Consider the following 27408-nt stretch of genomic DNA (forward strand, 5'->3'; position numbering starts at 1 on the left):
TTGGCTTGAAAAGGGGGTGTAAAGCACACAGAGGCCATGCAGCATGAAAAGTACCATCACAGAGACACTGGCTAGCCCAACTGGAAGGGACTCAGAAAGGGAGGAATCAAGCAAGGAGAAGGTGACGTTTGAGTTGGGTCTTGAAGCTCACATAGGAGTTTCCGTGGAAGAACCTGCTAGGCTATGGGAAGGTTCCCGAGGTTCCCTGAGTTTGGAATAAAAGCAATGATTTTTAAATTGAAACAACTGGGGACAAAATTTATCTCAGAAAGACAATTGCAAGGGCTTTTGTAGAAGGCAATGAGGAAGTGGGGAGGGACCTGGGGGAGAGCAGAGAGGGTGTTATTCTCCAGATGTGTTATGGGTCATGAACAGTGAAGGATGGTCAGGGAGGGGGAGGGGTGGATTCTAGATGTTGGAGGCTTGCTCAGATGTGCAGGCAGAGGGGTAAGGGAGCAGAGTTTGAGGTGTCTTTGGGTTTCCAGTTGAATGCCTATGTTGATGTTGATGCTATTTTTAGCAAAGGAAAGAGAAGTGAACTTTGGTGTTGAGACCCACGGGAGGGTTTCTGTGGAACACAGGGCTGGCCATCTCCCTGTGTTCAGTGGTCTGGGGCAGGGCTTCTGGACATAAGAGGCAGGTTGGCATCCTAGCTAGCCATGTGCTCATGGGCTGTGTGGCTCCCTAAGGGGTGTCTTCTCTGCTGAATGGGGACACGGTGCTTATTGTATAGGCTGCTTTGTAGGGTTTGGAGATGATGGATACTAACAGCCTGGTGTTTGAGGTGGTTACTGTCAGTGTTCTGGCCTGAGGAGAAAGACCCAGGTCTCAAATCGCCATTTTTCTACAGAATTGCATTGGACCTTGGCTATGCTGCTTCAGTGCTTGGGATTTAGTTTCTTCACTCACATAGTTTGTGTACAAAATTTCTGTAAGTTCTTCTGAAATGGAGAGAAGGAAGTGTCTGTACATTGTATGATAGAACTTAAATTAACCAGACAAAGAATGATGGGGACCGATGTTTACAGCTGTACTCTTACCTATGTCCTCCCCTCTGTTGAGGGGAGAGCTCTGGCATAGCATCCTGGCTATTTAGACTGTACGTCTACAGGGTGCTATAGTGCTTGGTGAAGGCAGTGAATGTCAGCATGCAGGGACAGAACACAGTGCCCAGATCCTGAGACCTTATAGACTACAGCCTTCTGCAACCGTAGATCCCAGAATTGAATACTCTGTGGACCTACTGTGTGCTAGGTACTTCATTGTGTATTGGGGGTGCTGCAGTGGTCAGATGTGGGAGTTTGGGGCAAGCATCAGCAGAGGAGAGGTGACGAGGACAGTGTCAGGGTGGCCCAGGGTCTTTGGCTGCGTGGGCATAACCTCCGAGGGAAGCATGGATGTTTGCTAGAGAAGAAGTGGCCTCCTAGCCTGTGACATCATGTCTTTCCAGGGAGAGTCTGGCACCTGGAGGGGAATTAGGCTGTAGAAGAAAGATGTTCCATTAGACAGACGGGCGATGGTTAGAATGAAAAGAAATTGCTATTCTCTATTTATTAACTGTAGCTCGGGCCATGCACTGAATCAGGTGCCATGTGCATGTAGATACCAACCACGTGCGATAAGGAATTTAGTGTGAATTCAGACCAGAAAACTGTGTAACTTTAAGAACAGAGCTGGGATGTGAACACAGATACGTGCATCACAGACACCCTTCCTACATGGAAAGCAGAGGCAGGCAGGTGGCGCTCCGTAAGAAAGAGCTTTGTGGTGTGGGAACTCAGGAGCGACATAGCTGCTCTAGCAGTGTTTGAACAGATTATGATCGCTGCCTCTGTGGATGCTCTCTGGGATTTCTGGAGAGGAGAGGGTAAGTAGGTATACCACGAGCCCATTGCGTCCTGGGACAGCTCAGTAGGGAGGGAGGCTTGGTAGCCAACCTTGTCTACAGGAGAACTGAAGTCCATGGGGGTGAAGTGGCTTGTCCACAGGAAGAACCTAGGCTCACGCTGGAGTCTTCTGGCCCCACCCCCTCTGCCCTTCCCTCTGCCCTCCATTGCCTCTCCAGAACATCCATAAATTCTATGATTGCCTTGCTCTCCCCCAACACCCCCTGTTCTGTCCACCCACTCCCTTGACTAAGTCTGTAAGGCTCCCCAAGATGTCTATGGGTGGCTAAGCTTAAAACAAGAATCTAAGTTGACTGAATCTAAGTTCCCGCCACAGTTGGTATGGATGCCTGGGTACTCGCGTGCTCACCCGTGTGCGTGTGTGCGTGCGTGCGTGCGTGCGTGCGTGCGTGCGTGCGTGTGTGTGTGTTTGTTGGAAGCCTGTGTGTCTTAGAGGGCTACAGTGGGGCTTGGAAATCTATGGGGAGGGAGTGTGTGTGGTAAGGAGTGGGCGGGGGTTTTGGTGACCTGGAACTGGTGGAGAAGCTGTGGGATCTAGAGTCTTGGCCTCTGCTCTGCCAGCCCCTCCTGCCCAAAGTAAGGGGTGCAGATGTGGGAAGTTAATTACTCAATTAATTCCAACAGCTCAGGCAGGCTTCTGCTCAGGAGATGATTTGCTGATGGGATGCGGAAACTGCTCATTTGCTAATTCTAGTAACTGACAGAAGATGGAAACTTTGGGGGTTGGGAGGCAGGAATGCAGTTAGTGCACCCCGGGGTCCTTGGACCATGACACTCTTTTTTTTATCTCTCTCCTTCCTTCCTTCCTTCCTTCCTTCCTTCCTTCCTTCCTTCCTTCCTTCCTTCCTTCCCCGTTTTTTGAGACAGGGTTTCTCTGTGTATAGCTTTGGCTATCCTAGAACTGGCTCTGTAGACCAGGCTGGCCTCAAACTCACAGAGATCTGCCTGCCTCTGCCTCCCAAGTGCTGGGATTAAAGGCGTGCGCCACCACTGCCCGCTGACCATGGCACTCTTAAGTGTGAACCTTGTTGTTGGCTTTAAGTGTAGGAGTTGGTTACCCACTTCTGCTTTGTTCTTGAGATTTCCTGCTTTTGCATTAGAACAGTTGGTTCCATCCATCCATCCATCCATCCATCCATCCATCCATCCATCCATCCTTACTGAATAGTGGTAAATGATGAGGGTAGATGCTAAAGGAGACTTGATTAGTGCCCTGTTCCCTGCAGCTGGCATTCTTCCTGTAGTCATTTTGCCCTCTTGGGCTGTCTAGGCAATCAGTTAGTTACCTAGGTGTAGTGCAGGAGGAGCAGTGTGTTGTGGCCACAAGGAAGACAGTTAATTGGGTCATCAGCCTGAGGAACCTCCATGCCAAGGGACAGTGGGCTGATTGAAGCTGAGAATTGGGACTGGTTGGTAGAGAGCTTAGTGAAACTATTTGATCATCTCTGAGACCAGAATGGCCAGTATGGAGCTGGATCAGAGGCGGGGTGGGGGGTGGGGGGGTGGGAGGGGGTGGGGAGGATCAGAGTGGTGTGGCTATAGACAGATGACGTAGGATCAGGTTGAAAGCTGTCTGGGGCTTTTGGTGGGTACCGTGTTCATCTCCTTTGCCAAACTTTGCTAGGGGTTAGAGTGGATGTAAAACAAAACCAAAACCAAAACAACAACAACAACAACAAAAAACCGGAGGTCAAGGCAGAGCCTTGGTCCCCTGGTGAGTTGGGTGGGGGTGGAGGGACAGCACATTGCCCAGGGGCTGGGGCTGAGCAGTTACTTTGGCAGTCATGTCCCTTTTCAGATGGTAGAAGTTATTATTTTTTAGTTATTTTCTCATCGTGGTGATACAGTAGCTGAAAGAAACAGCTCATCATGTCAGAGAAAGTAGAGTGGTGGCGGTAGGGGTGGGGGGAGGGGCGGTTAGGGCTGGGGCAGCGGGAGAGGTGGGGCTGGACTCAGACACGCCCCCATGTCTCCTGGCTGGGCTCCATCTCCCAAAGGGTCCACAGTCTTCTCCCACAACAGCGCCACCAGCTGAGGGTCAATTGTTTAAGCCCATGAACCCTTGGAGGACTTTTCCTACCCAAGCCATGTGGGGTGTGACTTTAGAGGCCGACAGAACTGTCTTGAGGTTGCTGAGGTCCTTATGTACAAACCCCTGGAGGAGAGGGGCTGAGGGGTAGCAGTGAGGAGCCCCTTGCCCAAGCATCTGTAGCTGGAGCAGGTTCTCAGGAGGTGGTGGCTCCTAACTCCTGCAAGTGGGTGGGGAAAGGGTGAGCCAGTTAGACCCCCTCAAATGGTAGCACATTTTTAGAATCCTGGAAAGTGGAGAGTTTATTAACGGAACGGCTGTGCCAGGGTTCAGCCTCCAGATATTCCAGCTTAGAGGGAGCAGCACGTGTCAGGAATTGGCATGCTACATATGACTCTCAGGTTCTAAAAGAGGTGGCTTGGGAACCACACTTAGAGAAACTGCTTAGGAAGCACTCTTCATTGTGGAGAGTGCTGGCCGGGACTCTCAGGAGGCAGATGCTGGCTAGTGGGTGATAGGCCTCAGGTGCAAGTCTTTTCAACTGGGACTGATGGTATCTGCTGCAGTTACCCTTGTACTCGGTGAGAGTCAGGCCAGGAAACTCCCTCTGACCAGCATACATTTTCCTAAACACATAGTTGTTGTGACTGCTTGTAAAATGTTCGCAGATATGTTTAGAAGGCTGTCTGGATAGGTTGAAGCTAAGGCAGGGAGAGTACAAGGACCGTTTCCTCATCCCAGAGAGTGATTCTATTTCTTTAAGGTGTGGGTGGCTGCTTCTGGCTTGAGGTAGCCGGTGACAGGGAGCCAAGTCCCAGAGCTCCCTAATTACAGCACCTGCTGGCTATCTCTTCCCCTCTCGATGGTGCTGATGCTGCTTTAACTGGGCAATTAGAGTTGTAGGATGCCGCTGGTGACCCCAGGCCTGTGTGACCTGATGTCCTGCAGCATGAGGTCGGAGTGGGGATAGCTTGTGTCCAGAATGCCTACTTTCTCCATCCCTTCTCAAGCCAGCTTCCAATCACTTGGGTGTCTTTTGGTGGTGTGCAGCTTGAAATATGGTCACCAAGTGGCACAGAAGGATGGTATCATTAGAGTGGTACTGAGTTCCATGAAGGACAGGGTTTTGTTGCTAAATTCCTTTGGCCCCTCTGTTCTGTGGTCTCTATTCTTAGTTCTGCTGTCCAGTGAGGTCTGTGGAGCTAGCTCTAGAAATGACGATGATAAAGTTTTACTGTAGTCTCTGACCTTTGGCTTTAGGATGTATTTAGACAGAATCCACACATCTTTGTTGAGTGTGCCAGTGTGTAACTAGCAGGCACACAGTACTGGGAGGGATTCCGTGGTGGGGGAGGGGGAGGGAGTCATTCTCAGCGTAGAATAGAATTCATCCCTTGGGGGTGTGTTTTTATCTGACTCCTGCTGTCAGGACAAGGAAAATGGGTGCTGTGCTAGCTCTCTGTCGGAATTTCTGGGGACTTGGAGGGTGGGGCCAGGAGTCCTTTTGCTGTGGAGACTGGGGTCACATTCAGAAATGGAATCTGGGTGTGCCCAAGGCAGCCCCTGACTCATGTTCCTGTGACCTGTAGGTTGGAAGGTGTGGCCTGGGGGTTTCTGGACTCTCTGCCAAGGACTAGTGCAAGGGGATGACCAGTCCCTCTGTGACTCCCAAGTCGGCTTCTCTATCTCCTACCCGGGCTGTCCGCCTGCTGTCCGCCTGCTGTGGCTACGTGCTGCAGCTGGGCCTGCAGAACTTAAAAATAGCAGTATGAGCTGTCCGCCTTGCATGTGGGGAGCCTGCCCAAGGCATGATGGGGCAGCCGCTTGGCCCTCACCACTGGGGTAGAGAGCATTTTGGGGGTTTCTTGTCTCAGAGTAGGGAATGGGGGACCAAAATGTTGGAGGCATGTAACTGGTGCCCAGGGGGTGCAAAGGGCTTGTCTTCCCTAGAGCTTTTAAGGAAACACCTCAATCCTGACTTCAGATCTTCCACTGCAACTCAGAGGCCCTTAGGCTTGGCATCCTGTGTGGTCTTCTCCCTGGCCCTTTCTGCTGCCCACAGTTCGCCATGTTGGGCCCCATTGCAACCCAAATGAAGAGAGTAAGTGAGGTACTGAATTGGGACAAGGGATACCTGTGCCGGGTCCCAGTGGCAGTGCCAGGGCATCGGGGGCCTTTGCTGGGCAGGCAGTAACCTGGGAGCTTCTTCACCCAAGCCGCCTCCTCTTAAGAAATTCAAGACGGGAAACCACCCCAAGGCCTGCCTGCCATCATCCACTGCGGAAGAATGCACAGGACCCCCTCACCCCTATGATAAGCTCTGTTTCTGGCTTTGGAAATGTAGCGATGAATGAGTCAGACCCGAAACCCTGCCCTTCTTAAGGTCATTTCTAGTGGGTGACAACATCATAAACAATCTGCATAGTAAAACATGTAAGCTCCATTGTGTCTGGGGAGTAAGCAGAAGGGAGAAAGCAGAACAGCGTGAGAGTGCTTGGGAGGCCCCTGGAGAAGGAGCTGTCTGCTGGAGATCTGAGTGCTCAGGGAGAGTGAGCACCTAGGGTGAAGGAGCTGCTGAAGTAAGAGAGCAGAAGGGGTGGAAGGAAGGGAGAGAGAGTGATTGGTCCCTGTAAGAACTTCATCTTTTTCTCGGGGAGCAGTGGGAAGCATTAGGGTTTTACACAGAACAGTGACTTGGTGTGCCTCATGGGACAAGATCTCTGCAGTTGTCTTTGTAGGGTTGGTAAGTCTCCATGAGGAGGCCCCAGCAGACTGTGAAAGCTCCCACCCTGCTTTCTCTGTGCCTTGTTCACGGAGACTTTCACTCTGGGATGAGGGTCCTGGGTGGGGCTGGGTTTCTTTTCCCTGCCCTTGGGTCTCTTCTAGCGGGAAGAGAGTAGGTTTGTTACAGGGGTGTGCTGGAGCCTGCTTAGACTGCCAGTTGAGAGCTTCATAGTTAAGTAATCAGAGAATTTGCCAGTTGGTGTTAAACTGTGGGTTGTTTACAACTGGCCATGGTGGCCATTGGTAAGCATTGTGAATCAGGCTTTCCCCATGGGCTGGTTGGTCAACGCTTAGCAGTCCACAGCTGTTTTATTATCTCTGCTCTGTCAGATCATGGGTTTGGAGGGCAGGGCCTGTCTTTGCTTTCATTTGGCAAAGTGTCTGTGTTCATGGTCTGTGGAGCGTGGAAGGACATAGGGAGCACTGGATGAGGTATTGAAGCTGGTGTGCGGGGCAAGCAGCGGTGTGTCTCCCAGGATAGACAGGCCATGAGGTTGCCGTGGATATGGAAATTTCAGGGTTGCCCTGGCTTGGTAGCCCTGATGGAGGCTTGCTTTTTCTTACCCTGGCTGCTTTCCTTTCCTTCATTCCTCTGTGTGTGCAGGGCGGATCTGAAGCATGCTTCAGTCCAGGCCAGCCGTGTGCATAAGAACAGAGCCTAGCACGGGTCTCAGTCAGAGCTGCTGGGTCTGTTATAAGTCAGGAGACGTAGGTCCCACCACTCTGAACTGACTTCTCATTTAGAACAGGGACCACATTTCCTGTTTATCTGGGGTCTGCTGTGAGGATCAGATATGATCAGAAATATAAAAAATCCCTTTTAAACCCCGAACTAGTCCCCAGAAACGTTGCTTCTGCTTAGGCCACCTCTGCAGTGGAGCTCCCCCCCCCCGCCCCCGCTAGGATGTCAGGCAAGCCCCGCTCAAGCCACTTTTCTTCATAAATATTCCTCCTCTGAGCAGGGCCTCTCAGCACTCGGTTTGCGCATCTGCTGTCCACTCATTCTGTTCTTCACGAGACACAGGCAGAGCAGGGATGTTCCCTGGTGATACCTGTAGTGGCGAACCCAGGATGTGGCACTGTGTGGGTGCCAAGGAACTCTTGAGTGACCGATTAGCTCACGTGGGTCTTATTTCTTTTATCAAACTCCTATGACGTGTGCTGGCCAGCTGGAGTGTGAGTGTGAATGGGAGGTTCTGAAGGATAGTATTTTCTAGTAGATAAAGGGATTTCCCTGATCATCCGTCCTTCATGATCACACCCAGCTCCATTTCCTGAGTGAGAAAATACAAGTGCACTCATCCATCCATCCATCCATCCATTCATTCATTCATTCATTCATTCATTCTGTGCCCTGTACTCAGGGAACTACAAGTCTCCTGCCTGGGTAGCGTGGACTGGCACTAGGGCCCTGATTCTTCTGTCTGGTCCTTGGTGTACTTGCTTCAGGAGGCAGGTGGAGCCGGGCAGGGTAGGACCATGCTCTGCAGACAGATGGATAGACCAAGGCTTTTTAGTCCTGTGCAGGCCTGGGCAGTCGGAGGAGGAAGGAGGGAGGTGGCTGCTCAGTGCCTGTCCCTGCTGGGTCCAGCCAACATGGTGTGGCTGGCATCTCCTCTGGCAACAGTAGGGGAGGGGAGGAGCAGGTGTGTACTGGCACCTGGTGTGGCTAGGATATTGGAAGCATCTCTTGAGGCGGGGGCTTGAGAGATGAGTAACACATGACCACCTGGACACTCTGAGGCTCAGGGAGTCTGGGATGGACATTTGAGCTCTGGTGTAGTTTCTGGAGATGGCTGAATCTGGAGGATGACTATAGATGGATGGCCCTCAGAGGGGAATCCATTGAGGTAAAAACACACCAGCCAGGCAGCAGACAGCATTGTGGGTGTCTTAAACATGTATGATGACTGAGGGGCAAGGCTTTGGGTTCTATGCACTGTGGGAGAGAGTCAGTTTCCTTTCAAGTTTAAGTACATAACATGGATCAAGCTGGGTCAGTGAGTTATTCTTAAATGGAGTTTCTTTAGGTCTTGTGTATGAAAAAGAAGTTATTTATGCAAATAACCATGGTACAGGGCACAATGAACCCAGTGCCTAAAGGAGAGATTCAGAGGCAGAAGAATGTTGGGGACCCTTCATTGATGATATGGCATTTGAAACAATGGCCAAAAGCAGGGGTGAGTGGACACACGCCACGGTGCAGGCAGTATGAGCCAAATGTGGAGCCCCAGAGCTGGGGGTGAAAAGCAAGAAGCTCTGACTGTCAGTGTAGGACATAGGCGGGCCTTGTAAGAGGTAAAGCTGACTGTACAACATAGATCTCCAATGACAAGCTCAAGCATTTGTGTCTATATACCTAGGGAGCCAATGGAGACTGTGAGTTGATACATATCTCTGAGCTCCACCCTGGGGCAATAATGGTCAGCATGGTGGGGTGAATAAGGAGGAGGCCTGGGAGCAGGAAGCCCAGGCAGAAGCCTGGCCGGTAGAGGGCAGTGACAGGGAGGGAGTGTGTGGCCGGGAATGCGTGTGTGCCCCTGCCTTCAGGGTGACATTTGTGTACAGAACTTTGCATTCTGGTCATGTGTTGTGGGTCATGGTTGGGTACATGACCAGTTTGATTGGTGACAATAGGGATGAATTTCAGTTGGCTCAGTCTAAAACTTTGGGAATTCTTCCTAGAACTGCTGCTGGTTTGGTAGCCCAGGTGGCTGAGCAAAGGGTGTGGCTTGTGACCATTTTCACTAGTACCTTGACATGAAGAAAACTGCTTGGAGGTTTGTGGGGAGGGATGATTGGGTACTTACAGCTGGAGGCTCCTTCAGTGACTTGAATGAACCTGAAGAGGCGGGAGAGAAAGAATCAGAGGCTAGCTCCTGCTTATCCTTGTTTGTTAGAGTGACCCTGGAGGCTTGAGGGCACCAAGGGACTTGTGCACTGTGAAATTAGTGAGTCGTAGAACGTCCAGTAGGGAGGCCTACTCTTCTGGACACCGTCAGTCTGCCAGTGGGACAGCCATGACTCCCTCTGGAACACCCATGACTCCCTCTGAGGGGTTCTGAACAGGGCAGACATCTGGCTGCGTTTCCACCTTCTTAATTATAGAGCATCGCCAAGTGCTTTTTCTGCTCTGTCTCCCCTGGGTGACTCTAGACATAGTGGAGGAAGACAGGGAAGAGGGACAGGAGACAGTAGCTCCTGGAGTCAGCAGAAGGGTGGCAGCTATAAGGCCAGTTTGCCGGTGGGCTGGATGCTGGGTCAGAGAGCACCATCCCAGCCGGCAAGTCTGTGTCCTCTACAGAGCAGTTTAGGAATATTGGATTTGCTGGGTCAGTAAATTTCTTCTGGTGCATGGCAATAAACCTCAGGCTTCATCACACTTGCCTGTGTTGGGAAGTCTGCCTTATCTCATCCTCCCGAAGCCACCTGCCCTCCTCGATAAGTACTAATAACAAATGCTTGCTTTCTTTATCCTCTGCTTCCTGGGACTGAATGGCCCAGCATGGCCATGTGTGGAGCTGCAGGTCCATCTGCCTGTCCAGTACAGGATCTAATAGGGAGGTGATTGGCTTGGGAATGAAAGATGGGCCTGGCTGGGGACTCTTCTGGAAAAATGTCCTAGGGGCTGAGTGCTTGTGAGGACAAAGAGGATGCTTGCTCTCAGCAGGTCACAGACTAGGAGGGGTAAGTCAAAGAACAGGAACCATATTGTAGTGTCTTAACTCTGAAGTCTCTCTGGGTGGCCAAGACACATGACCATGGCCATGTTGTTGCCCTTGGACTATGGGGTGCCAAGGATATGAAGTTTCAGGTAAGGGACCAACAGGAGAGGAAGAGTGTAGATTGTTTGGGACTGTAGCCCAGGAAAAGTGTGGGATAGAGCTGATGACAGAAGGAGAGGGGGAATGCAGATTCCTGCTGCCCTCCTGGCCTCCTGTGCTCCAATCTCACTGTCCTTTGAGGTCCATTCTTCTTCCTCTTGGTCTCGAGAAGCCAGCATTTGGTGTGTGTCTGCTCCATGTCCACTTTGCCCAGCACTTCCCTTCCCAGGATGCTCTTCTGTCTGTGTATCTCCTGCCTACCTCCAAAATGTGAGGCTTGCACCTTACATCAGACCTCAAAGATCCATAGTGAATCCACCAGTCCAGCATCCATGGTTTGTAGTTGAGGAACTGGGGGTCACACAGATAACCAGCATCCAGAGGCTTTCAGCACCAAGCAGCACAAGGCTCCCACAAGCCCTTCCCGGTGCAAGCCCTTCCCTGTGCAAGCCCTTCCCCGTGCAAGCCCTTCCCTGTGCAAGCCCTTCCCCGTGCAAGCCCTTCCCTGTGCAAACCCTTCCCTGGGCAAACCCTTCCCCGGGCAAACTCTTTCCTCTGCAAACCCTTCCCTGTGCAAACCCTTCCCTGGGCAAACTCTCCCCCGTGCTTGCCTTCCTTTGTGCTTTTGTAAATTTGTTTGTTTCATCAGTTACTTTCTAGGCTGACCTGTGGGTCCGCTATAGTCCTGGGTTCTGGGTGTGCAATAGTGAGAAAGATCAGTCTCTGGTGCTCTGGGCTGTAGGAGCTAATGGCAGAGGATCAGCCAGGAAATTGACACCTGGGGAAACACACACTTACAAACTGATGAATGCTGTGTGAGAAACAGGCAAATTGTGCTCTGAGAATGTAATGGTGGGGGTGAGCCTAGCATGGGAGGCAGGAGACCCAGAAAACTGGAAAGAAGACATTTGTGGAGGATTCTAGAAACCTACTGAAGAGGGGATTGAGAAGGGTAACCAGGCAGAAGAACAGCATGGGCAGAAGCTCAGAGGAGAGGAGAACAGAGCTTAGTGTTTGGGGGGGGGCTGAGGAGAGGTAGGCAGGGTCCGTCTTTGAAACATTTGAAACAAGGTCTCATGCATCCCAGACAGCCTCAAACTCCACAGGTAGACAAGGCTGGCCTTGAACTCCTCCTGATTCTTTGTCTCCATCTCCTGGGATCTCCAATCCTGCTGGGATTACAAACAAGTGTGTACCACCATGACTGGCTCATAAGAGTTTGGATTAGTTTAGAAAAGGAGAATGACAAACACATTCACATTTATGTGTCTGCTCACATGAGCACATGGTTACAATGTAAGTCCATGAGACACCACTGCAGGGGTTAAAGCAGAGAGGCTTTGGTAAGATGATGTATCTGGAGTTGGGGTGTGAGGGGCTCTCCTGGGGGGTTGTGAAGGCCCCTGGTGAGCAATGAGGTAAGCATGGACCGGGCAGTGTGTGCAGCATCATAGGAGGGGGAGACAGGTACTGTGGTAGGATTTAGGATTGGTAGGGAGCAGGTGATGTGTGGAGTTGGATGAGGGTGGGTTTCTGGATTAGACAATGTGATAGACATCCAGGCTATTTACCAAGAAGGGAAGGGTTGGGCAAGTCAGTCTCTGTGCGGAATGTGAAATCCAAGATGCCTGGGACAGCCACATGGGGAGGGTGGGCAGGCGAAGTCTTGGAGATGTGTTTGGGACTCAGAAGACGGGTGAGGGCCAAGTGAGCACCCAGGCGTCACTAGCTGCCGGGGGAGAAGCTGATGTTTTCCGTCTTAGAAACAGGGTCACAGGACCTTGCATGTTGGTAGTGGGGTGGCTGTTTTTCTCTGTTCAGCGCACCGTAACTAGACAGGCATGGGGTCTCTGTTTACTGTAACAGTTACAGTTGATCATGATGGCAGTGCCCCAGTGTCCTGGGCTTTTTCTTGAGGCCCAGACTCTGCTGTATGTATTACAATTGCATTCGTGGTTACCTTGGATCTATGATTTTACCTGCAGCTTAGAAAGTGTGCATTGCTGTCTCATTTTACAGATGGGGAAGTTGAGACACATGGCAGCTGAGCGCTGACTTCTAGGTTATCCAGATCTACCAAGGCCCAAAGCCCAGGTGGCTCCAGATGGCTGTTCCACTAGACCTGTTCCTTGGGCTTGGGATGGAGCAGGTGGATGGAGACAACCAAGCTTTCTCCATTCTAGTTCACAGACCCTGTCCCAGACGACTCTCTGAGTCCCTAAAGATGTTTGGTGTCAGCTGGTTTCAGGGAGTGACGTTGGCTTTGTGACAATCCCTGCAACTATGTGGCGCTGCCTGGTCAGAAGCCATATTTCAGAACTCCTGGCTAGGTCAGGGGTAGGCTGGTCCATAGCTGTGGTCCTATTTCTCAGGAGTGAAGCTGACTGTGCTGTCCCATGCCCATGCTTCCCTTCATGGGCTGCTTGTGTACAGCCAAGGGTCTCGGAATCATTATACTTCCCCATGCTTCTGGCATATCTTGACCCTAGTCAGAAGTGGTTTTGCTCTTGAGTGTTGAACCGGCATGTAACACTATGGTGTTCACATGATTTCCTGGGACCAAATTGCAGGCAGAGGTGTGTGGTGATTGATGCATTGTTTATGATCTAATAAAGTCACTGGAGATCAAAATGCAAAGTTAGACAGTGGTGGCATACACCTTTAATCCCAGGACTCGGGGGAACAGAGGCTGACAGATCTCTGTTCAAGGCCACAGTGAGCTACTCGAAACTGATCCAGTCTAAAAGAGCTCACACAAAGGTGATCTCAGTACTTGTGAGCACACGCCTTTAATCCCAGCACTGGGGAGGCGGAGACAGGAATGATATGGCTGGGTGGAGAGACGAATATAAGGCGGGAGGGAGGAGACAGGAGCTCGGAGAACTGCAACCTGAGGCTTGTGGGAGAGCAGGGCAGTCAGTGTTCGCCTCTGAGGATTCGTGGAGAGCATTGCCTCTGAGGGTTTGTGGAGACAGGATTGCCATTTCAGCTTGGTAGAGGTAAGAGCTAGTGGCTGGCTACTTTGCCTCTCTGATCTTCAGCTTTGAACCCCAATATCTGTCTCTGGGTTTTTACTATTCATGTTATAGAGGTGTTTCTGTCTGCCCTACTCTTGGAGCGCCTATGTATACCTAGCACAGGCAAAGGGCCAGGGGAAGCCTTGTCCTGTCTTGCTTCTGTCTCTTAATTTTCTCACTCTCCTGTTTCTGGACTCATCTTCCAGAATGGTTCTATGGACCCATAGGTTAAACTTGTTGCCTGCTTATCCATCCATTCAAGGACATGCCATGTATTGGGGTGATTGCTGTGAGCACATCAGTTAAAATTGTGGCATTCACACCATTACTTGCTGGGTGTTTCCTGGGCTGCCTCATCAGAGTCTGATGTCCTTAGGTGGCCTACCTTCCAGGAACAATTCCATAGATTTTGGCTTGGGTCCCATCCTTTGGTGAGTGAACTTAGAGCTCAACTGTCTAGCTTGGGCATGAAAGCCATCCTTTTTTTCTAAGTAGCTACCATGTTGTAGTCACTGTGACAGGCACTGAAGGGGTGTGTGTGTGTGTGTGTGTGTGTGTGTGTGTGTGTGTGTACATGCAGTGACTAGGATGGAAGTGCTGTTGTCTTTTAGAAGCTCAGAGACAACAGCAGAGGCAAGTGAGCCATTACTTTGTGAACGAACTGCCGAGAGAATGGAGCGAGGAGCCATTCTTTAGAAGAGGCGGCCTGCCCTGATTTGTAATGTCCTAAGCAATTAATTCATCCCTTCTTGGAACTATGAGCCCTCCCACTGAGACAAACCGTATTTGTTTTCTTCATTAGTCTTAGGAACCTCACACACAAAAATGCTGATAAAAAGTATCTTTAAACTCCTATCTGCTATCTATCTATCTATCTATCTATCTATCTATCTATCTATCTATCTATCATCTCCATCCACTCTCCCTCCCCCTCATGCTATGTAGCCCAGGCTAGCCTGTAACTTGCAGTCCTGACCTGGCCTTCCAAGAGCTGGGATAATTGGAGCAGTGTGTGCCCAGCTTCATTTAGCTCCCCATTTTCCAGCCTCCTCACAGTCACTGTTTTCCTCCATTCTGAATCCATATTTCAACCTGTTTCATTTCCTTAGCAAGTAGGAGAGTGGCCTCTGTCACTGTTTCCTGCCTAGTGACTGTTCATGCAGACATCTGGGAGGTGGGCCTCCTGCTAGGGACCACTCACTCATTCCCGAGGAGTTTGTTCAGCAATTAAAGCATTCCCTTTACAGCCAAAGGAGATCCCAAATTTGGAGTTTAGAACCTGGGGTGTTGTCCAGCCTGCTCATTCCTATTCACTGCAAGTGGGGCTCATGGTTAAGGATTAGGGGTGTTCATAGGAGTTCTATGATCAAGTCACATGTAAGTGTAACCAGTTTGGACCAGAGGTGTCTGGACTGGTGAGGAAGACACCAGCGATGGAGCCCCGCCTCACCTAAAGCCTGGGGAATTCTGGAGAGGCACAAAGCACTTGGCATTTACTGGGAAGCCCTTCCTTGTCTCCTGGCTGCCAGTCAGAAGAGAAATGGAATGCCGGATTCTCACATTTGCTTTTCTTGCTGTTCTTTGAGAATTCTGTACTTGCTCTTTCTCTTTTACTCTTTTCTTTTTTTCCATAAAAAATGGTTGTGGGGGAGAAGTAGAGCAGGTCTGCATTGTTTGCATGCAGAGAGCCCCTCAAAGGCAGCCATGCCTTCAGGCTCTCCTGGACCCGATAGGGTTTGGAGAATTGTGAGGGGCCTGGGAGATAGCGTCTCACATCACCTGGTTGCTCCTTCTGCATCCCAAATCAAAGGGACTGCAGCACCCTCATCTGCTAGCCTCCCCCCCTCCCCCCCCTGCCAGGCTCAGCTTCCTAGGCTCCATGGTGGCCGTGGGCCTGGCTGCCTGGGAAGCTGCAGAATATAGCTCCAACTTTCACATGCCTTGCAGAGTAGCTCCTGTTCACACCCTGGCCTGTCCCCTCCCTGCTTCCTGAGTGGGCCACACTCAAGCCCTTCTTTCCCCACCCACTTCCAAGAGGCCTGGATCAAAGCAGAGCCACAGGGTAGCTCCCCACTTGGCTACCCTGCCGTGTGGGTGGAAGGCTGGCTTCCACAGCCGGATGGCGAGGCCCAGGGACTCCTGGGTTGTCCCATTCATCCTGGGATCTATGCTCAAGGATCTGCCCATAGTGACCCATCTGTCTCTGTCGGATGGTTTCCTCAAGGGGGCAGAGGGCAGGAGACGTTGTCTTCTGGCTCCGTCTGCCTTTGTCCTAGGATAGGGTGCATCCTTGTCTTCCTCCCCGTATTCTTTTGCACTCTCCCCATTCTCTGTGACAGCCCTCAGGCCTTTGCTGAGTACCTGTCCGCTCCTGTCCAGAGCATCACCTCAGCCATCTTCTTCCCTGTCCCCTCTAATGCAGTATCCTTTTACCTAATGACCCCCCTGCCCATCAGAGCATGCCATCTCAGGCTCCCTGTTATGCTCTAAGATTCTGTTAGACTGGAAGACTGCCAAGGGCAGCAAGTGTTTAAAGTCCAAGAGAGGATGACACACAGGCTTGGAAAGCATACCGAAGCCCACCATTTCCTTTTCTGTAAAATGGAACGGTCACCACACTTATGTGGTAGGGTCAGCCTGGGGAATGGAAGGGCTGGCGAACTGCATTTGCTCTTCTTAGTCTGATAGTGACTCAGCTGAGTGTCATAGTGAGACTTCATTGTAGCTTCGACAAGTGTGACCAGGGGGGAGCAGGGCTGTGGCACTGGACAGCCTCCTTCTCTTGTCTGCCTGCTGTCACCTGGCTTTCTGCGCCCAAGCCCAAGAGGTGTACATTCATTTCATTTCTAATCACACAATGATGGAACAGCCCAGGGACCAGTGGAGACTGGTATGACTGGTGCAGGTATGAGCTGGGGAGAAGGGATGAGGAGAAGATAACAAGGCAGGGCCAGCATTGGGGTATCCTTGGCAACACCTTACCCCCCTCCCCTGAGATATAACAGTACCTCTTGTGTTCAGTGTTATTCTTTTGTTTAAAAAGAAGAAATGCTGAGACATGAGACATAAGACTATAAGTTTATTATAAGGCCCTGCAGAATGGGGAGACTAAGAAGAGGAACAGGGTAAATGGCTGACCGCCATGGCCGGTCGCCATAGAGAGACAGAGCGGGGAAACAGAGAGAGGGGACAGAGAGCGGGACAGAGAGAGGGGAACAGAGCGCACAGAGAGTGTAAATGGGCAGGTGCCTATCTTTTAAAGGGGTCCTCTGCACCTGCGTGCAGACTTAGTTCCCGTGGAACCTTGGGCTGACCAGGGTATTGCCTGTTCAACCAGGTAACAGGGGCAGGCCAGCATAATACCTGAACCTTTCATTCAGAGCCCACCCACTCCGGCTGGCCTCACCCGTTGGTTCACATCACACATAACACATCTGGGTGTTCCTGAACTCCACACCGACAGGAGGAATGGTAGCCAGGCTGGCGCAAGCTGCCAGGGAAGAGCAGGTCTTCTGACTCTAGTCCAGCTGGTGGATGCCCCCATCAGAAGTAATGCTTTAGAAAGAAGAGGTAACGCTGCATGCTCCCTTGAGCAGTCGAGTGAGGCTGCAGAGGACCCAAGGCCTTAGCCGTTCTGCTCAGGGTACTTGGTGCTCACACAGGAGCCAGACAGACATCTGTTCCCTTTTCTGCAGACGACATCCCAGGACCATTGTGCCTAACAGGGGAGATGTTTGCTGTTGGTGGCTGTTCACACAGAGCTTTGCTGCTGGGTTCCCCTTGATTTCAGAAGGTGCCCAGAAGGGTGAAAACCCGTGCAGTTTCTGTAAAGGAACCACATTCCAGATATCAGAATTATCACCTCGGGGGTGGGGGTGGGGTCGCAAGTGAAGATGAAGTCCCCCTAGGTGGAATTACTGTCCCCCTCGATGCACAGCATGGCCAGTTGTGTCCATCTGTGCCTCCTTGGTAATGAACACTCCCTGTCCTAACTAGATTTTGTGCTGCCCTGAGGGCAGGCAGTAGCACTCTTCTGTTTTCTCAAGGGCTCCCCCTTGGGGCTCAAGATAGAGGGTTGAGGGTTCCAGGATAGACACCTCTGCCTCTTGGAAGGGCATGGATTCATCTATCTAGCATCCCTATGGAGGAGTGCCTTCCAAAAGCTGAACTCTGGGGTTACAAAGCCGGGTAAAACTTAGCTTCCAACTAGGGAGTCAGCGACACAAAGGAGAGACTCAGTCTTTGTCTCCCCCCCCCCATCCCAGTCTTCTATTTCTCATCATTTGCAAACCATGGTGGCCCCTGGTCAGCAATGCAGACTTCTGCACAAGCCCAAGGGAGGCTGTCCTTATTGCAGTGCTTTACAAGAGGATCAAAGGCTGGTCGGATGCTCCCTTGGCAGGCACCTTCTTCCTGTCTTTTCTGGGACCTCTGGGCTCCAAGAGGACCTAGCTGTGACCAAGAGCACTGCTACCTTGCTCTACTGCTGGTACAAGCAGTGTGCCACCTGCCCCTTGCAGCCATGGCGTCCCACTAAGGAACGCATAGGCGGGGGCTCGTGCAGCTGCAGGAGTCTCTCGGAGCCGCGCTTGCGTGTGCGCGCGTGGAGGGGGCGGGGAGGGTGGCGCGCCCCGCGGAGGCCTGGGGGCCGCTTCCCTACACCTTGAGTCTGTGCGGCGGTCCCTTTACCGGTGTGCTGCAAAAAATGTGTGTGTGTGTGTGTGTGTGTGTGTGTGTGGTGTGTGTGTTGTGTGTGTGTGTTTATGTGAGTGTGTAAAGGTACTGCTTGAGACCGACCATGTGCCCCAGGCTGGACAGGCCGGATGTTCATAGGGGGCTGCGGCCAGCCTGATAGTGACCACGTTTCTTTCCCTTCCAGCCTTTCTCCCCAGACCTATCCTCTGGTTTTTCTGGCTCCTTGATAGCTCCAGCTGTCCCCCTCTTCTCGCTGCCCTTGCTGGGGCAAAAGAAACCAGTGCTTTCCCGTGGAGGTGCTGCTTCATTCCCAGCCTCTGAGCCCTTGACATTTAGAAGGGCTCAGGGCACACTGGTTTAGGCACACAGCAGACCGCTAATCCTATTAAAGATATTGTGTCATTGGGGAGGGGGGTAGCTCCCCCACCGGAGCCAGACAGGCCTTGAGCCCATTGGTCGGATGCAAAGCAGGGGGCGGGGCCCAGAGCCCGGGGAAGGGGCTCCAGGCGATTTCAGTGTGGAGAGTCAGGGCTGGGATTTCGCCGGGCAAGCCCAGCCGTTGCAGCTGCGGCGGATCCCGAGGCTCTGCCCGTGGTGCGCCCAGGCAGCCCAGGGCCGGCAGCGGCTCCGCAAAGTCGCAGAGCAAGGGAGGCCGAGAGCCCGCAAAGTGCTGGGGCTCCGGGCTGGGTCTGGGCTGGAAGAGGCGTGCCTGCGGAGCCTGGATCCCGGCGCCCTTCGGCCTCGAGTGCTGTGACCGGTTGACGGTGCAGCCGCCTGGGAAAGAGCAGTCAAATTGCAGCCTCCCCAAAGAAGCTTAGTTAACGCAGGCGGACCGGCGACTCCCCGAAGCGTGCTTAGAGCGGTGCCGCAGAGCCCTCCCGGGCCAGCGAGCTAAGGCTGGCAGCTGGGAGCCGGGTGCTGTCCCAGAGGCAGCGGTCTCCGGCAGCGGGTTGCTCCGCGAGTGCTCTCGGGTGCAGAGAGGGGGCGTGCAAAGCTCCAACAGTCCGCCCGCTCAGAACCCGTGCCCGATCGGGGTGCCCCCTCTGTCCCACTCTGGGAGCAATGCCCCCCGCCCCTCGTGCCCCCCGGGAACGACATGAGCATGGAGAAGTCGAGTAGTGAGGATTCTTCGATCCACCGGAGTCCATCTTTGGACAGCAAGGACTCGGACTTTGCCAAACCGTCCACCTCTGGCCGCCCGTTCGGCCGCGGCTTCACGGCTGGCGCCTTCTACGGCACCGCGGGTTCTCGGGGTCAGAGCCACACAGAGGCCGGCGTTAAGACTGACAAGTACAATGCACCCAAAGGCAGCAAGTACGTGGTGTTTTACCTGGACCTGTCCTTTGTGTTCCTCCTAGAATTTAAGAAGTGCAACATGGCCAGGGGCTGCCTGTGCTGCTTGAAGTACATGATGTTCCTGTTCAATTTGATATTCTGGGTAAGTCCTTGAGGGTGAGTCTGCAGCTGCTCCCTCCCCTTGCTTTCCACACTGCGAATACCCTCTTCCTCCTCCTCCTTGCTGCATCCTTCCCTTCTCTACTCGAAGGTAAGTGCTTAAAAAAAAATCGCATGCCTCCTTTTGCCTTTTTCTCTTCCTTTCTCCCCCTCTCATCCACGGCTTAATGGAGGCTCCAACTTGTCGGTCTTCCAGGAGAGACATGGTCTGCTCCTAGGAGGCCAGCAAAGTTTGCCGCTGTCCCCTTCCCCACCTAAGAAAAGCCACGCTGAAGTGCCTGCATCACTGGGAGTGGGTCAGCCTTGCCGCTGTGTTGGTGGGAGACACCGTGAGGATGGTTTCTGAGTTTCTTCTGTTGGTCCTAAATGCAGGAGAGCAGTCTGCAGCATTGTGGGAGTGGGATGGAGGGAGGAGGTCACAGCCTCCAGCTCATTTCGGTGGCTCCCAGGAAAAGGAGGAGGCAATGATACGGAATAGGGGCACTGGCTGTTGCTTTTGAGGGATTGCCGTGAACTGGGCAGCCAGCAGTCTGGCCATTCTTTCCCAGGCTCCAGGAGACCCCCGGGACAAGAAGGGACAAAGGAAGATGCCCAGGCAGTGGTTGGTGCCCCTGTCTGCCCTTGATGAGAGATGATTTTTTTCTTCTAGAGAAAGTGTCTTATGGATAGGTATCTGATGAAATACTCTCTGCGACTCTGCATGCACAAGAAGTCCTAGCTACGCAAACTGGATGGAAACTTCTCTAATTCATATCGATTCTTTCATTCTCACTGCCGCCTCTGCCTTTCTTCACCAGAGCTCAGGCCGCTCAGCACAGATGTTTGGCTCATCCCCAGGCTCTGTCCTGGCCACTGGCTGGAGGCTGTCAGCTGCCATGCATGGTCTAGGAGCAGCCTGGGTGCAGGAGAAAGCTATCCCCAGTGAGGTTGGGTAGCAGCTCCTGTGGAGTGACCTACTTTAAGAAAACTTTTGTGCCTGTGCGTGTGTGTATGGGGCAGCTTTTCTGGGGAAGGGGAATTTCCAGACCGTGAAGGAAGAATCGTTGAGTCTTGTCGGGTTTCCATTCTTCGTTAGATTCTTGTGTGACCTTGAGTGACTCACTGTGCCCCTTACAGTTGGGACTTCTTCTCCAGGCCAGGCTGTTAGGATGGTCTCCTTCACGGTCCTTACTGCCTTAGCTATGTGATACCCTGGGGGTCTCACCTAGGTGGTCACCGAGTGTATCTGTCTCTTCTCCTGAGAGCCTGGTCTGAGACGAGGTGGGTTCCGCTAGATCTTTCCATAGTCTTGTGTGTGGGGGTGGTTCTATAGTCTTGGGGGAGAGTCGCAGACCTTGTGATTAGTGTCACCTGTCATGTGGTTGGAGTTTTAGGAAAGCTGGGGCAGATATGTCCATTCTCTTTCTGGTGATGAGAACCATCGGAATGTTAAGAATGACTCTGTCACTGTTTTGTGGGCCAGTGCCTTCTGCTCTTTCTGTTCCTTTGCCAGGATCTGTGTCAGCCCAGTACTTTTGTTTCCTTGGTGTCCTGGCCTGCACGAATGCTGTCATTTTCGTTGTTTACTGCAACCTTCTCTTTCCTGTCTCATGGCTTCAGCCTACCTTTTTAGTTTGCCCCACTGCACATGTATTAATTATACGAAGACTCTGTGGGCGTGGATGCTTAGTGCCTTTTGACCAGTGAGTGACTCCCACTCTACAGCCCCCGCCCCCACTCCTGGCCATCTTCACCTCGCCGCCTGCTGGCTGCAGTTGGTATAACTGCTTGTGATGCCTTCAGAATGAGTCTAGCTTGGTTTAGGAGTGTAGGGGCTCTTTGCAGGCTAGGATCTGTGTCATGAACATAGCAGGGACCTATAATACTTTTTTTTAAAAAAGATTTTATTTATTATGTATACAACATTCTATTTCCATGTATATCTGCACACCAGAAGAAGGCACACCATAATCTCATAACAGATGCTGGGAATTGTGGTTGCTGGGAATTGAACTCAGGACCTCTGGAAGAGCATCCAGTGCTCTTAACCTCTGAGCCGTCTCTCCAGCCCCCTATAATACTTTTGTAGGTAACCAAATGGAGTGACTCTCAGGAGTGGATCGCAGTGTGGTGTTACGTGGTTGGGATCCCCAAGTCCTAAGTAATGGGGAGGAGAAGTTAGATATAACTTAAGCTGTGAGGAGTGATTCTGTCTTTTCTACAAGTGTGGCAGCAGTTCCTGTCTAAGCTAGTCTGCGGGTGCACCTGCCCTTCCTAGTGTAGTTAGAAGTTAGAAGAGATCTTACTGCCTGGTCCCGATTAGAACTCTTCCCTGGCGGAGGAGTTGCACTGTCCCACTCCCTGACTTTCTAATTGCTAAGTATTTTCAGAATTCCTATGACAAACCACAAGCAACAGTGAGCTGAGTTTCAAAGACACATTTGTTTTTTAATGCCACTGCCATATGAGATGCTGAAATAGAATGTAGATTTTAGGAAAGGTGGGGGAATGGGCAGTTGCTTATGTGTTTGCCAGTGGTTTCTGGGAATGGGGGTTGGTGGTCTGGTGATGGTGGGTCACCATGCTGTACTCGGGTGAGGACTTCCTCCGGGCATGTACTCCTCAGCTTACTGTAGGGGTGCAGCAGGAGAAAGTGCTAATTGAGAGGAGACAGCATGGTAGGGTGGATATGGCAAGGTTTCCTGGGGGCCTCTGCTGCTGCTCTCATGCATACCGAGTGGGGGGCACAGGAGGAAATGGAGACAGTGGAGTGAGGAAGGCTCACACTCAGCCCACTGAAACCAGGAAGTAGAGTTACTTAGCCATCACTTGTTTTAGTGGCTCAAAAGCTTCAGAGAGGCTCCCCCCCCTCCTCTTCTTCTGAGAACTAGAGTTGAACTTGGGGTCTACAGTCAATAGAGGTTTTCTCTTGGATCCGGAGCCTATTTGGAAGTCTCCCAGCCACAGTGCCACACCCCTACATGATGGAGCCTTGGGAGGAGCCCTGGTTCAGTGTGGTCCTGATGGACTCACACTGCAGCTCCCCTTGACTGCTTCCTCAGCACCGGGTGGAGCTTCGAGGGCAGTGGTATTGGTGAGGATCCTGTGGTATTGCTAGGGGTAGGATGGAGGCGGGGCTGTGCTGTTCATGCTTAGTCTTTCTTGCTAAGAAAAGGGCAGGTGCCTCCCGGGCTGCTGGGTGCCTGCCTGCTGGTGGGGGTCCAGGTCTGTTCCTGGCATGCTGGCTTCAGCCAGACAGTTCTAGCCTGGTAGGCGGCCCAGTGCACCATGGGAGCCTGGGGCACCCAAGAGGGCTGCTTGTCTGGGGAACTGACATAGATGGAGAGAATAAAGGAGGGGAATATGTAGCCACCCCCTCCTCTTGGTCCTTTCCATACACACCCCCATCATGATTCTGAGGGCCACAGAGAATTACGCCTTCCTGATGGACAGGAATGGGAGGGCTGTAGTCTACAAAAGTTTCTTTCACCCATACACCTCTGGGTCCTGTCAGGGGTGTGTGTGTGTGTGTGTGTGTGTGTGTGTGTGTGTGTGTGTGTGTGTGTGTATGAGAGAGAGAGAGAGAGAGAGAGAGAGAGAGAGAGACAGAGAGAGAGAGACAGAGAGACAGAGAGAGACAGAGAGAGACAGAGAGAGAGACAGAGAGAGACAGAGACAGAGACAGAGACAGAGACAGAGAAAGAGATGAGAGAGATGAGAGAGAGACAGAGAGAGACCAGAGTGGGCAAAAGGGATCTCTACATGCTGTGGCCAGCAAATCCAGATCCCAGCCTAGTTCCCCCTAACCTGAATCCCATTGCTGTCTGAGATGGAGGGGACTGGGCCAGATGGGTACCCTAACTGCCACTCAGGATAAGACACTTTTCATGCTTGCCAGCAGAGGTGTCCTATCACTTTAAATCATGGCTGGCAGAGCAGTGACACCCTGGTCCCTTTGGAAGCCTATTCCTTGTGGATTGCTACTTTTATAAAGGCTAATTAGTAACAGAGGAGACAGTGTGGAGTGTGCCCGCTAGAGCAAGGGAAAGGTAGACGCGGAGCTGCCACAGGCAGAGTGCCAGGCAGGGCTCCCGATTAATCACCCTGATGGTCAGGCCCCTCTTGTTTGCTGTCTTCGGGTGCTGTTGTCCAGGCAGCCCTCTCTATTGCCTTAGCTGCATACATTCCAAAGCAGCATGGCCTCTGTGGGCTTGAGACCAAGTTCTGTGCACAGAGAATGTAAGGAAACCTATAGTGCTAGAGAGAATCTGTGGGGTACCCTCTGGTGTGAGGGAACTTAGAAAGAAGTTCAGGTTGGGACTTGGCCTCACCTGCTCTCTCTGTGCAGGTGATGCAGGTGGCAGGTAGCACAGGGAGGGACATTTAGGGATTTCCCATAGTGCTTGAGAGTGAGGGGTGATTCCCTGGGAAGCTGCTACAAGCGGATCTTTCAGAGGTGGGGTGGGGCCATGTCTGTCTGCTGGGGTCAAGAAGCAAGACGAAGAAGGGTCTGGCAGAAACCCCAAGAGACTCTTGGAACGTGGTCGTGAGACAATGCCAACTCTGTGTTCATTTCCAGAGCATTAAAAATTAAACTTCCTGGTCTTAATATCTATTTTTAAATCATGTCGGAGCCAGCAATTGCTGTCAATCAAGAGGGACTGGGGAGGAGAAGGAGGAGGGAAGGGATAGAAAAAAGTCCCAGATGAGATGGAAAGAACTGCTGGGACCTACAGGCTTACCCAGCGCAGCCAGGCCAGCCCTACCCCGAGTAACACTCCGGCTGCTTCTACCTCGTGTGCTTGGCTGCCCTTGGCTGAACTTGGCAACAGGCTTTCCATGGCTTAGTAGGGTATTGGGTCCCTGTTGAGCCCATTCACTCACTCCACAACTATTTGCTGAATGCCCGCTCCATGCACAGGAGCCTCCAGTTGGTCAGGACAGGGCAGATCAATTTTCTCGGTCCAGGAAGTCATGGAATCAAGAGGTCATCTGCCCTGTCCTGTGTGCAGCACTTGAACCCAGGGCTGCCAAGGGTTAGCATCTGTGTAGGTGGGGGCCTCCTGCTCCTCCCACATGTTAGGGTGGACAGCTTCAGGCCTGGACCCAGCATCCTGGCTTGACTTGGCCCTTCCCCTCCCTGCCCCACACAGCTCTATACTCTAATTGCCCTTCTCTGAAATGTTTCTCATATCAGAAAGAAAGAGAATTTTAAAAGAGCTTCGGACTTCCCACCTTAGTTTGTAAAATTCAACCAATGAATCATGTGCTTTTCTGTTTCCTTCTGTTGAAAGGACAGATAGATGCCCCGTGGCCTGTGCGCATGGCACACATTTATTGAGCACTTGTAAGCCATGCTGTTGAGCTGCTCAGAGTTCCATGGAGTCAGACACACACATGAAGATGGCAGGCACTCAAATAGAGCTACTTGGTAGAGCAACATTGCTTAGTAAAGACCAGCTACAAAGATATCAAAGCTGAGCAAGTTGTACTTGGAATTTGAAGGATGGATAGGAGCTTGATGATCACCTGAGACTAGGATCCAGTTAAGGAGAAGGTAGGGAGAGAAAGAGAATATGTTGATAGACTCTTCAACATTTCTCTGGGATTTTCTGATGGTAACCACCATAGCAGGTCTTACTGTGTCACTTGGCTACAGGCTGTTGTGGTGAGTGTGGTGAGTAATCTGGCTTTAGAGCATGCTTTGTTTCCCCCTCCCTGCACTGCCCCCCACCCCGCCCCCACTATGTGCCTGCTCGTTTGGTTCCAGTGAGGAAGCTTTGAAGCCAGGCTAAACCCATCGGGCAGAGCTAAGTCTCCTGAGCCAGCTTTGTCCCTGCTCACATTTGAAAGCTAATCTGCCTGCAGGAGTGGTGGGGGCTTGGTGGGGGGGCACTCCTGGCAGGAACATTAAAAATGGCCTGCCGACCCAGCCAGTGAGATCTGCAGCCAGAGGAAAAACGCAGGTTGAGATATGCCTTCTAGGCTCTGCTCTTTGTCTGAAGAGCTCTAGACTCCAGAGGAGATCCAGACTCTTGCTTCTGTGGGGTCTCCTTCTCACTTCAGCCGGCTTTGTAGCTGTGAGGAGAGCTGGAGAGGTCCTGGGGGTGCAATGGATTGGGGTGGTGTGTGTAGTGCTTCAGGCTAGCTCTCCAGCACCTAGGGCTTCTGCATTAGGGCCCTGCAGGGGAGCACTGTTTTGGTGGCTTGAGGTGATGGATGTTTGTCCAAGTTGAAGACAGTCAAGGACTTTTCATCTGCTCTAGGGATCCTCTCAGTGTCTTCAGATTGACTAGACAGCTTTCCACATGGACAGATTTCCATCCCCTCTCCCCTGTGTTCCCATAATCTCTAGGACCTAGGCTTTTGTTGGAAAGGGTGTGTGTGTGTGTGTGTGTGTGTGTGTGTGTGTGTGTGTGTGTGTGTGTGTGCACGCGCACACGCGCACACGCACACGCGCGGGGTGGTGGTGGTGGTGGTCGTGGTGGTCTTGGTGGTGGTATGGTGTGTGCTTGACCATTCTTGAGTGTGGAGGCCAGAGATGGAGTTCAGGAATCTTCCTCCATTACTGTAGCTTATGTTTTTGAGACAGGGTCTTACCACTCACCCTGAAGTACACTGTTTTGTTTGGAGCAGTGAGCCGCTGGGATCTGTCTCTCTCTGTAACCCTATCTCTGGAGTTGTAGGGGTGAGCCACAACACCTGGCGTTTGACGTGGGTTTTTGGCATCTGAACTCAGGTCCTCATGTCTCTGCAGCAAGCACTTCATGTGCTGAGCCACCCCCTATTCCTTTAAACTTTAGATGGAATCGGTAGATGGGATTCCCGTCCTATGTGTTTTCAACTTCCAACGTTATGTGCCTAACAATTTCCCACCAGTAATAGAGTGTTTGTTTAGCGTGCACAAGACCTTGGGTTTAGTCTCCAGCATCACAAAAATAAAATAAAATAAAATCCAAGACGTTTTGTGATCCATTCACATGGGTAAGTACACGTCTATTTTTATCACTCAGTGGTAGTTCATAGCATAACTGTTCATAGCATACAGTGTGGTCTGTAAGTCTCCTGTAGGAGTTTCTCTAGGCCACAGCAACACGTGCGTGCACTGTGATGTAGTAGCCATCGCAGATTTGTGTGAAAGCGCTTCAGTGTTAGGCATTTCCATAGACTGCACATGGAGAAGTACCCTCCAGATACCCAGTCAGGGGCCTCACTGCTGGGCTCGGGGCTGTGGGCTTGTGGCAGCACAGGAGAAGTTATTTTCCAGAGTAGGTGCATCCTTTGATGTTCCCAGTGGCGCTCAACTGAGAATGGGCAATTCTCCAGTGCTGTGGGCGTGAGATGCTGCACTGCAATGCCCTTGCCTTGCACTTCCGATAGTAGTAGACATTTTTTTCATGTGTTAATTAGCCATTCTCCCCTCTTGTGTGGGTGCCCAGTTATGTATTTGGTCCATTTTCTATTGATTTGTTTGCCTTTTTTTTTTCTGTTACTTTCTTGGAGTTTTATGTTTTGGATATCACTTTCTTGTCAGTTGACTGTATCACCAACACCATTTATAGCTTCCAACTTGAAGTTTTGTTTGTTTGTTACTTTCTCCCTGGACTCTTTTGATAAACAGAGATTTGATAAACAGAGATACAACTTTGCCAGGTTAATTATTTATTTGTTAGATTGGACTTGCTCCATTACTTAAGAAATACATATTTCAAGCTGTC

General features: G+C 51.6%; 1 protein-coding gene across 8 annotated transcripts in view; it reads left to right on the plus strand.

Annotated features, from left to right (window-relative positions):
- Positions 1-27408, plus strand: part of Tspan9 (tetraspanin 9) — a 192911-nt gene that overhangs the window by 96422 nt on the left and 69081 nt on the right. For 6 of the 8 annotated variants that reach the window (XM_027428363.2, XM_027428367.2, XM_027428362.2 and 3 more), the window contains one exon: positions 19615-19694. In XM_027428363.2, coding sequence (XP_027284164.1) covers positions 19632-19694 — 63 coding nt within the window. In that variant the 5' untranslated portion in view covers positions 19615-19631. Of the gene's footprint in view, positions 1-6371; positions 6516-19343; positions 19695-27408 lie in introns of those variants that run through there. The other 2 variants (XM_027428366.2, XM_027428361.2) reach the window with 2 other exon arrangements.

The sequence above is a fragment of the Cricetulus griseus genome, chromosome 8, assembly GCF_003668045.3.
Source record: "Cricetulus griseus strain 17A/GY chromosome 8, alternate assembly CriGri-PICRH-1.0, whole genome shotgun sequence".
Lineage (NCBI taxonomy): Eukaryota > Metazoa > Chordata > Mammalia > Rodentia > Cricetidae > Cricetulus > Cricetulus griseus.